Source organism: Coenobita brevimanus, chromosome 59 (assembly GCF_032717465.1).
Source record: "Coenobita brevimanus isolate Jiangsu-jjx chromosome 59, ASM3271746v2, whole genome shotgun sequence".
In the NCBI taxonomy this organism is placed as follows: Eukaryota; Metazoa; Arthropoda; class Malacostraca; order Decapoda; family Coenobitidae; genus Coenobita; species Coenobita brevimanus.
The window spans coordinates 14023302-14035551 of record NC_137012.1 but is presented as its reverse complement, the minus strand read 5'-3'; the positions used below and the strand labels follow the sequence as shown (position 1 = coordinate 14035551).

The 12250-nt window shown below is 40.6% G+C and overlaps 1 protein-coding gene across 1 annotated transcript in view; it reads right to left on the bottom strand.

Moving 5' to 3' along the window:
- Nucleotides 1–12250, bottom strand: part of Nup133 (nuclear pore complex protein Nup133) — a 600491-nt gene that overhangs the window by 274493 nt on the left and 313748 nt on the right. Inside the window, exon 8 of the mRNA XM_080274695.1 lies at nt 5233–5406. Within this exon, the coding sequence (XP_080130821.1) occupies nt 5233–5406 (174 nt within the window). The remainder of the gene's footprint in view (nt 1–5232; nt 5407–12250) is intronic.

Here is a 12250-nt window from a genome sequence, read left to right as displayed (position 1 = left end):
GTCGGTCCTTGCGTCTGTCAACGATTGACAGTTTTTTCAGGCCCGTGACCCCCGCTGTGCCAAGCCCTGGTTCCACTCCGTTGCCTCCCCAAGACAGGCCCTCATGCTCCGAGCCACAGCCCAGCACATCAGCTACAGTGGAGTCACCGCTCGATGTGAGTTTGCGGCTATCTTCAGAGTCTTCTGTAGTCGGTACGCCATCACCACGACCCAGCGATGCACCCCTTGGTCGCCTGCCAGTGATACTCTCGGACTCTGACAGTGAATAAACAGCAAGAACTTCTCCACTAGACCACACAGGAATTTTGAGTGTTGTGCAGTGAAAAAAACGGTGTGTTGTGTTAAGGTTTTCGAAATGAGAGAAAAGACTCAGTAGAAAAGAAATTTAACGTAACTAACCTTCTTTGTTTTGGCTTTGGAAAATAAAAAAACTTGGGAAAAGTTAATGTGCAACACTAAATTACAATGGAACATTATTTGGACTAAAGTGAACACTGTGAAGAGAACGGACTTCTGTGTGTTATTGACTAAGTTCAGTGCAAGACTTCAGGAAGAGTGTACTGCAAGTGCTTCAGGAAATCGTTCTTACTGTCAGAGTCCGAGAGGAGGCGGTTATTCATCGAGGTGGCCAGGGACTTGCTGTAAGTAGCCAGAATGTTTCGTATTGTACTTTTTTCCATACTATACTTACCAGAATGTGTCATACTGTACTTTTTTCCATACTATAGTTACCAGAATGTGTCATACTGTACTTTTTTCCATACTATACTTACCTCATGCATGTGCAGTAGGAATGTGTTTTTCAGAGTTAGGTTCGGTTAGAGTCCATAAGTACCAGAATGTTTATTAATGTATGAACATACTTCTAAACCCTCATTTTATGTTTCTTTTGCATTTATTTCAGTCATTTATGTGCCTTATTGGTGTGATTTGGGTGTTAAATAGGTGCTATGCATGTCCGGAGGGAGTTGTATAGGTGTTTCTCTGAGTTAGGGTCCATAAGTACAAGTCCATAGGCTGGGGCCCAATATCCGGACGAAACCAATATCCGAACCTACCGATGGCTCTATTGATCCGGATATTGGAGGGGTTACTGTATATACATATATATATATATATATATATACAGGTCTCCCTCGTTTTACGATTGGTATGCGTTCCTAGAAAGGCAATCGTAAAGCGAAATTAAGGTTTAATGGGAAAAACAGGGATGCGTTCCTGGACTCGTGTATAAGGAACCCAAAACCCATACAAGTGATCTAATATGCAATAATAATGATGATGTTTTATGTATTGTAGAGTCGTGCTTGTTTCCCCAGCTTTCTTAATGTTGACAACATGCTTTCTAACAGTCGATACAGTCGACTGTGCAAGACTCATGAAACGAGCGATGGAGTTTGCCCCCTCACCTGCTTCGTGCCGCTTCACAATATTAAGCTTAGACTCCAGGATTAAGGACATTCTTGCTTGCTTTGGCTTCATATCACCAGCACCAGATGTTGCACGGCATTTACAAGATATCACGGTGGTGGCACTAGGGGTGCAAAATATGAAGAACAGGAAAAATAGTATGTTTTATGCACACAGACGCACAGAGGTTGTATGCTGAACGAGCATGCGGGTGAGACTGGCAAAAGTGCGGGAAACTGTGTGGGCGTGGCGGGTATGCCACTCAACTCTCAGCTGATCTGCCTGGGAGCGCGGGATTTTCACATGCCCAATCGTAAATGCGAGGGAGCTCAATCGTGAAATGAACACTTGGTACTAAAGAAGAAGGATTGTAAATGCAAAATATCGTAAAACGAGGGAGGCCTGTATATATATATATACTGTATACTGTATATATATAAATATATATATGTATATGTATATATAGAGAGAGAGAGAGAGAGAGAGAGAGAGAGAGAGATGAAAGATATACATATATACAGTGGAACCTCTTTGGTCCGGACCCCTTTAATCCGGATTTCTGTTAATTCGGACAAAATTTAAAAATAATAAGCTCCAAAAATATGTTGAAAGTAATTCTAAAGTCATTTTCAGTATTGGCGCGGAAAGCGATTGTCATTCGTTTAGTATCTGATCACACTAGGTTGCAACATGGGCGCCTGTTTAAACACAAGCTAGCATTAGTTCCATCAACTAGTTCACCAACCATTTATATTTTTACGCTGTGTTTCAAAAGTTAATCCTCCTTACCATGCCCCTTAATGCAAGTGTAGCTTCTGCAATGAATAAAGGTGTTAAAAGGAGGAGTTTGCTTACACAAAAATGGGTCAGAATATTCTGCAGTGTTTAATGATTACTATAGGTTATTTTTTGTACTTAAATGTGCCTTACTTGTACATCAAACATTAGCTTCTTGCCCATATGGGCGTTATCAGTATGCCAAAGATGACAATGTATTTTTTGCTTACATAAGTTTTATTTTTATTCCAAATATTACAGTTAATTAGTTAATTTATTTTTTTGCCTACACAGGCCTTAGTCACTTACTACAATTTAAAATGTAGGCTAGTTTCTTGTCATGGCCTTACCTGAAAATCATGCAATACAAAACTATCGTACATGATTAGTTTTGTTATGTTAGTATCCTTTCATCTTTTGCAGTTACGTAGGGTTGACATATGCCACATATGTTAATAATTAACAAACATACCATATGTAGATAGTTTTTGGTATGAACTGGAGATTACCCTGATGGTCCGGACAATCTGCTAATTCGGACAACCCTTCCCCCCATATAGTCCGAATGAGAGAGGTTCTACTGTATATATATATACAGTATACATATATCCAGTGCCCTCATGTCCAACACGCATTTGTCCAGCATGATTCGCGTCCAGCACGGAAAGCAAAAAATTAGTACGATTTAATATGATTTAATTACTGTAACACGGGTGCGTTAGCATAACACAGACGGAGCTCCAAGAAGTGGGTGAAATCCGCAAAGTTCGCCTCTAGCATGATCACCCCCAGTGCAACATGGTCATACAGTCATACTGGACATTCCCGTGATGCTGACGGCCAATCAAAACTTCCGATCAAGTAGCCCCCCCTGCCCGCTATCGTGACGTCACCCAATCAAAAATTCTTCTGCTCTCACGTGATGTTTTGTTTAAATTTCTCCCGTCACAGCGCCACTCAGTCGCATAATTCGCATTGGACGGTGCTTTTTTCTCGCTGCACTTTCTGCCCTTGCTACTGCATTTTACCCTGCTCATGATGCCTAGGAAGCCTTCTGAGAACCCCAAGAAGCAGCGGCACCTCCCTCAGGCCACCAAGCTAGAAATCATCGAGAGGAAGAAGAAAGGGGAGGGGAATTTCGAAGGATTTGAGAGAGGTTGAGGAGAAGCAGCAGCCATTACCCACTAGTGATGCTAGCAGCCATCCTCCGGGGACACAGTAGGACTACCTACAGACTCAGATACCACTTTCCATTCCCAGCAAGCCCACCAACACCATCCTAAAAGGTTAGTTATCATCCATAGTACAGTACCATTTATTATAATTACAGTAGTACCATCCATCTATCCATCATCCAATCCTACATTGCCCCATGAGGAGCGTAGGAGCCCGGGGCTAGGCAGTTGGTCCTGACATTTAAGATGAGAGTGACCAGCCTCACTCATCCCTGAGTGGCATTACATGAGCAATAAACCCCAACCACCCCTTGGATATAAACCTTTACCCACTCAATCCGACTGGAGCACAATAATTACCCACTAAACCACCAGGTGCCAAAATTTGGTTATATGGTTACCACCCAGCGTAGGAAATGGTTTCCCAGTGTACAGGAAACCATTTGGCTTGTCACTCAGTGTAGAGTCACCCACAGGGAGAAGGAAGAGGAAAGAATGAAGGAATGAAAGACAGAAGAGGGAGTGCAAAGTCACCTGTAGGCAGAAAGATGAGGAAAGAATGAAGGAAAGAAAGAAAGAAGATGGAAGGAAAGAAGGATGGAGGAGAGGACAGGGCAGACACCCAAGAGCAGCACTACACTGAGTGAGTGGATGGTGAGTGTCCCCACCTACCACACTACAGTAGTACCAATATATGTATAGGTATATGGTCGGTATTTAGGGTGACTTTTCCTAGGGTTGCTGACATAATCTGTTTTTCCCCATAAGCTCTGTTGTTTGTCCAACATGTTTTTGGTCCAACACAGGACCCGTGCATGACAATACAGTATTACCGTGTTGGACTTGAGGGTACTGCATATATATATATATATATATATATATATATATATATATATATATGTATCTATCTATATATATATATATATATATATATATATATATATATATATATATATATATATATATATATATATATATATATATATATATATATATATATATATATATATATATATATATATATATATATATATATATATATATATATATACACATATATATCAATCAGTCAATCATTTCCTGTGGCACCCTCGGGGATGCATAGGGCCTCGATGAACTCACACCACCACATCCTATCTGGTGCTAACTCCTCAAGATCTCCCCAACACTCATCTCCAGCTTCCCGTCTCATTGTCCTCACCCACGTCTCTTTTGGCCTTCCTCTACCTCTCCTACCAAGTGCCACCCACCCTGGTGTACCTAGTACTATTCCCTGTCTCCTATACACATGTCCTAGCCACTTCCATTGTGAGAATCTAACATATTCATCGATCGGCTGCACTCCCGTTTTTTCTCTAATTCTACTATTTGGTATCCTTTCCCACCACTTAACTCCTAATATTCTTCTAAGTGCTTTATTTTCAAACACCAAGAATTTATTTTCCATAGTCACTGTGCTGTACCAAGACTCGTGTCCATAAATTAAGATACTCCTAACCATTACCTTATAAAGTTTGATTTTTGTATGCACAGAAAAATTGTTATTATTCCAAATATTTTTAAGCATTCCCATTGCCTGATTAGCCTTCTTTAACCTTTCCTTGAATTCAAAGTTCAAAGAACCATCCTTGGCTAAATAAGTACCTAAATATTTAAACCTATCAACTTGCTTTACAACCATACCTCCAATTACACATTCCTGCGCATTTTCCATATTCATATTGATTATTTCAGTTTTTCCACAATTAATAACCAATATATATATATATATATATATATATATATATATATAAAGAGAGAGAGAGAGAGAGATGACAGACAGATAGATAGATAGATAGAGATAGATAGATATACTAAAAACAATGCTCACCTGAGACACAAAGGACAGTTTTCTTATTATAGATGTATGCAGTGGAGGAGCAAAGGAGGAAGCGTTGGGCCAACAGGACATTCTCGGCTGAATCTTGGTAGTACTCAGAATGTTTCAGCACTGAGAAGTTGCTTACAGTCAGGGGTGGGGTGCTGCCTCCAGTCTCCATGGTGGCTGGGAAAAAAAAAAAAAAAAAAAAAAAGTTATTAAAATTACCAAACGCAAGTAACTTGTCTACACACACACACACACACACACACACACACACACACACAAGAACATGCGAGGGCATGCATGCTAGGAATGAAAGTCTCGAAAAACAATTACAATTTAGTGTAGCACAACAATTTTGGTAATAATTGAAACAGTAGGGAAAAAAAGATGTTTGTGATATAGGAGAAAACAATTTTGACATCATAAAATGAATAAATGACAGAAAATAAAGCTGGGAAAAGAGGCAGAAATGACAAGGGTAAAAGGTCAGTATAGGAAGACCTGAAAAAATACAAAGAAAAATGCAGAGCAGCAAATTAAGAGGCTGAAAGAAAATGAAATACTGAAGAGAAACATACAAGAAAATATGACTAAAACAGAGGTGGGGGGGGGGGACTATTTGAAAAAGCCCAACACACCTTTCTTTTTTTTTAAAATACAAAATAACCCCCCCCAAGACAGGCAAAGACTTCTTCCCCCCCCCCCCAAAGTGTACTGTTACATCCCCATCCCACACTGCAAGAGGCTCCAACGACAGTAGTTCTGTATAGGAAGGACGTTGCCCAGTGAGCTGATCTTCCAATGGTCAGCCTCTCAGTCTGCAACAAGATCAGCTCAGGCGTTGTAAACAAACACTGGCTTCTTAAGTTCACTGTCTTTATTTACCATGTAATTACACTTAACGCTAGCCAGCTACACTTCCCTGTTTTCACAAGTACTGGAACAACACAATCTTCACTAACTGTGCTGACACTGAAATGGCACTGAACTAAACTCACACTGAACTGAATGACCCTCCAGTCCCTTCCCCCCCCTTATATAAGCTTGCTATATACTAGAATGATCCACAACATTCTCAGAAAAGCAACAGTTACCAACTTGGAGACATAAAAAAAATCCAGAGTTTTCTTACACTGCGTAACACTCGAAATTTTTTAGCATACAATCTATCTATCTATCTATCTATAGCCCGACGCCCTAATCCCGCAAAGGGTGGCCGCAGACAAAACGCCTCCAAGTCACTCTGTCACCCACCATTCGACTACCCTCCCCCCAACTCACCTCCCCCTCCCTCATATACCTCTCAACTCCATCCCTCCACCTCATCCTCGGTCTACCCCTCCCTCTCCCTCCCTCCACCTCACCTACATACACCCTCTTAGTCAGTCTTTCATTCTCCATTCTCTCCACATGTCCAAACCACCTCAGTGTATTTCTCCTAATCTTTTCAACCACATCCACATCTACCCCACAACGTTCCTTCACTTCTTCATTCGTCAACCTGTCCCTCCATGTCACTCCACATGCTCCTCTCAAGTAACTCATTTCCACTGCTCTCACTCTTGACTTGTTCCCCTCTTGCAAGGTCCACGCCTCGCTTCCATTCGTCAGGGTAGGGATCACAATACCATCATGCAGTGACTTCTTAACTTCCATACTCACCTCCCTATTTCTCATCACTGCTTTCAGTGTACCAACAACCTTTCTTCCCTGCTGTACCCTTTCACGTACTTCATCCCCCAAAGTTCCATCCTTACTCATCACACTACCCAAGTACTTGAATGCACTCACATTCTCCATATCCTCACCATCCAACCTCACTGCACACTCTGTGACTTCATTCCTCTCAAACACCATAACTTTACTTTTGTTTACATTAACTTTCAGCTTCCTCCTCCTACACACTGTCCCAAATTCATTCACCAAACCTTGCAACTCCCATTCATCTTCACTCAACAATACTGTATCATCAGCAAACAGCAACACCACAAGCTTCCATATCTCACCCTCATTCATTAGGGCCACCCCCACATCCACTGCCCTACCTTGCACCTCCTTTACAACCCCATCCATATATATATTAAACAAACTGACACAAAATTACATAATTTAACAATCAAATTAATAAAACTTTATAGAGAAAAAAAAACAGCACAAAAATAAATGCATAACTTGTAAAATACCTCCACTCACAAACAGAAGGCTAAATGGCAACTCTGACATGTAACTGAACCAAGAGAATAACAGTACAGTACTGAGAACCTGCCAGTACTACCTAATTAGGAAATCCTGCTCTTCAAAACTACCCCCCTCCCAAGTCCTTTTTTGTCCCAACAAAACTACACAATGTCTATCTATCTATCTACAGCACGTCGCACTAATCCTGCAAAGGGTGGCCGCAGACAAAACGCTTCCAAGTCACTCTGTCACCCATCATTTGACTGTCCTCCCCCCAACTCACTCCTCCCTCCCTCATATACAGTACCCCTCAACTCCGTCCTCAGTCTCCCTCTCCCACCCTCCACTTCACTGACATACACCCTCTTAGTCAGTCTTTCATTCTCCATTCTCTTCACATGTCCAAACCACCTCAGTGTATTTCTTCTAATTTTCCCATTCACATCCACAGCCACCCAACAACGTTCTTTCACTTCTTTATTCATCAACTTGTCCCTACATGTCACTCCACATGCTCCTCTCTGGTAACTCATTTTCACTGTTCTCACTCCTGACTTGTTCCCCTCTAGCAAGGTGCATGCGTCGCTTCCATACGTCAGGGTAGGGATCACAATACAGTACTATCATGCAGTGACCTTTTAACTTCCATGCTCACCTCCCCATTTCTCATCACCATTTACAGTGAACCAACGACCTTCCTTCCCTGCTGTACCCTTTCAAGCACTTAAACCCCCAAACTTCCATCCTTACTCATCACACTACCCATGTACTTGAGTGCACTCACATTCTCCATATCCTCACCACCCAACCTCACCGTGCAGTCTGTGACTTCATTCCTCTAACACACTATAACTTGACTCTTGTTTACATTCACTTTCAGATTCCTCTCCTTACACACTGTCCCAGATTCATTCACCAAACCTTGCAACTCCCATTCATCTTCACTCAACAATACTGTATCATCAGCAAACAGCAACACAGGAATCTTCCACATCTCACCCTCATTCATTAGGGCCATCCTCACATCCACTGTCCTATCTTGCACCTCCTTTACAACGCCATCCATGTATATATCAAATAGCCATGGAGACATCATACATCCCTATTTCAGTCCCACATTTAGATCAAATAACTCACTCAGCTCACCATCCACTCACACCATAGCCCTAGCTCCCTCGTACATACCCTTCACAGCACTCAACAATTTCCCCTCCACTCCATATATATTCTTAATACCTTCCACATATCTTGCCTATCTACTCTGTCATATTGTCAGGATTACATATTGTATTTACAAATCATAATAGATAGATAGATAAATAGATAGATAGAAGCAGGGAGTCAGATGATGAGAGGTGTTGTGTCTGTGAGAATCGAGCAGTGCTAAACATGCTTACACACTCTGACGCGAGGAATGCTTGAGACAGCGTCTAGTGGCCATATACACACATACACACATGCTTACACACAGGCTGCGTGACCTTTCCATCCACGAGGAACACACGTGACACACCCCTGCTACACCAGAATTTAGGAAAGAGAGCTCAGACGGAGATTAGCCACAGAAGAGGCAACAGAGGAGTAGACAGGCCTCAGAGGAGACAGGTCACAGGGAGAGGGGCTTGGCAATTTGAGAGAGAGAGACAGATAGCGAGACAGGGAGGTAGCTACCCGGGACTTATACTTTGTTCCGTGTGAAAGACTTGTTAATATTTCCAAGACAAATAAAAATAGTCCCATACTATTCTTTACCTCTCATGTCACTACATGACATTTGGTAGCAGCGAACGTATACGAACCTCGTCTACGAATCAACATTAAATTTCTACAAAATATCAAGATTGAAAACAAGAATATCTCTCTCTTAATCAACAACACAACCAGCTCCCGACGCTTCTCTCCATCCAGCCCCCTCCGTCTCCCAGATCATCATGCTGATGCAGAGGTCAAGAGATCACACGACGCCTTGCAAGTAGTTTAACAAAATATTGATACAATATTGCAATTTCTACGACGAATCAGCGAACTACAACCATCTACAATCAACTACAATTAACAACTCTACGTCGTCTGTATAATCTTCTACAAGCACCTACAAGAAGCGGCAGTCTTCATCCTACAACGAGTAAATCACAAGAAAAAAGGACCAAGAATACATCAAGAAAGAAAGAAAGAAACAAACAAACAAACAAACAAACAAAGAGTGAGAGACGACTCACAACTCATAACCACCAGACCTCACCCTCCTCTCTCTGCTACATCCACCCAACCACCACCGCTTACGCAGGTGTGAAGAGGTCAAGACACGCAGCAAAACACCAAGTCCATATTCACAACTCGTCTTACTCACCCGTCTTCACTCAAGTTACTCATCGCTACTCATTCACTCACCACAGCTACCAGTGTGGGAAGCCGACGTCACCATGTGCTGAGACGACAACATGCCAATCAACCCGCGAAGGACAACGCTATCACCACGTGCAACACCACTCACACCATTTCCCACCACGGTAAAAATTATTGAGTTACATAGTTACTTCATTCATACAATACACAGTGATAGACAATAAGCTTCTGCACAAACATATAAAACGTGCTGTATAGTTACAGCTTAAATACACATACTTACTTCAGTTATCTGCATAATTCAAACACTATATAATCACCAACAATAAATATTCTACACTGTCTATATTCATTCATTTATTATAACATTTATTTACTACCAACGAGTGTTACCATTTATACCTACATAAAATACGTGTTTCATACATACAACTATACATTATTATATCTACAAAGTAATAAAGAAAATATACCAGCACAGTTACTCAGTTAGCGATTAAAAGAACTGTATTTAACATTTATTAATTAAAACTACCTAGTGGAAACAGACAAATTAAGTTTCAAGGTCAACTGGAAAAAAAAAAAAAAATGGCCAACACAACTGACGTTAGCAAGAGTGAACATCTTCAACACAATCGTGAAGACAATGATTTCCACACAGTGCTGACACACATATTACTCACGATAGGTACAGGTGAACAACAAGTCAGTGTGTATAGTTAATACTGTATATAGTGTATATATTTTTTATATAAAATAACAAAATATGGGACTATATAATATCATTTTATAGTATCTGTGCAATATAAACTAAACTTTAAAAAAGTATCCCAAGGAAATTAGCCAGTAATTATGCAACCATGAACAACATGGAAAAAGCGTACACAAGCAAAGAGAAACAAACTATAGAAAATCAATACATACAAAACAAAACAAAAAAAAAAAGAAAAGAAAGAAAGAAAGAAAAGCAAGAAAGAAAAAAGAGAAATAGAGTAAGATCACATAACAAACAAATGAAAATAAGTGTAAGTGTTACTACATATGCCAAAATACCACATAAACTACAAACAAAAAAGCAAATTGTGTCTCCACAAACAAGTGGCATGACACATCATCACTATCATCGACCGCAGCATATGTTAGGACTGCAGTTATTACAATTATGTTACACTTGTTATAATTATGTAACTACAAACAATATGTACCAATTAATGTAACAGTTGCATTAACAAGATGTAACTTTTATGTAACTTTAACTACAATTATGTACCTACAAACAATATGTAACAATTATGTAACGACAAACGATTGCACTATGTTACACTAACTACAATTATGTACCTACAAACGATATGTAACAATTATGTAACGACAAACGATTGCATTATGTTACACTTTGCCAATTATGTAACAGTTGCATTAACAAGATGTAACTTTTATGTAACTTTAACTACAATTATGTACCTACAAATGATATGTAACAATTATGTAACGACAAAACAGTTGCATTAACAAGATGTAACTTTTATGTAACTTTAACTACAATTATAAGGCCAAGACACTCATGTAAGAGTTGCATTAACCCTTTAACCGCGGGTATTGTTTTGGTCTGACTGTCCTCTCTCGCGGGGGTTTCAGCCAAATGTAAACAAACCTTTTAACCTTAATAACTCTGCACAGAATAAAGCTAGAGAAAAAAATAAGGTACCATTAGAAAGTACTAACCTTCAGCTTTCCATTGATGTAGGTTTCATGACTTCGTTGACTTTCACAGGACGGGCAGTGCCGTTAGAAGTGAGGGGTGTAAAATCACTATTTTTCGCTCACACATCATTACCTTCGCTCATACACCATTACCAAATGCCAACCTCATTCTGATAATAATACTATAAACATATATGAACACTGCACATACGATAAACACCCACTCTGTGTTCACTGAGGCAGGTAAAAGGCACTGTAATTACCTGCACTTCACTGCCACATCAGCGGTGTTGTAATCACTATTTTTCGCTCACACACCATTACCAAATGCCAACCTCATTCTGATAATAATACTATAAACATATATGAACACTGCACATACGATAAACACCCACTCTGTGTTCACTGAGGCAGGTAAAAGGCACTGTAATTGCCTGCACTTCACTGCCACATCAGCGGTGTTGTAATCACTATTTTTCGCTCACACACCATTACCAAATGCCAATCACATTCTGATAATAATACTATAAACATATATGAACACTGCACATACGATAAACACCCACTCTGTGTTCACTGAGACAGGTAAAAGGCACTGTAATTGCCTGCACTTCACTGCCACATCAACATGTGTTGTCACTCACACAGCTGGACAGACACTGATGCGCGCTTGGTCAGGGGTGGGGTGGGGGGCCCAGGGGGTGGGAGGTGGGGCCCCAGGGGGGGGAAGAGGGAGGTGGGGGTCGGCTGGAGTGAAAGAACTTAATAGCTACTCTCCCTTGAAACAATTGGCGCA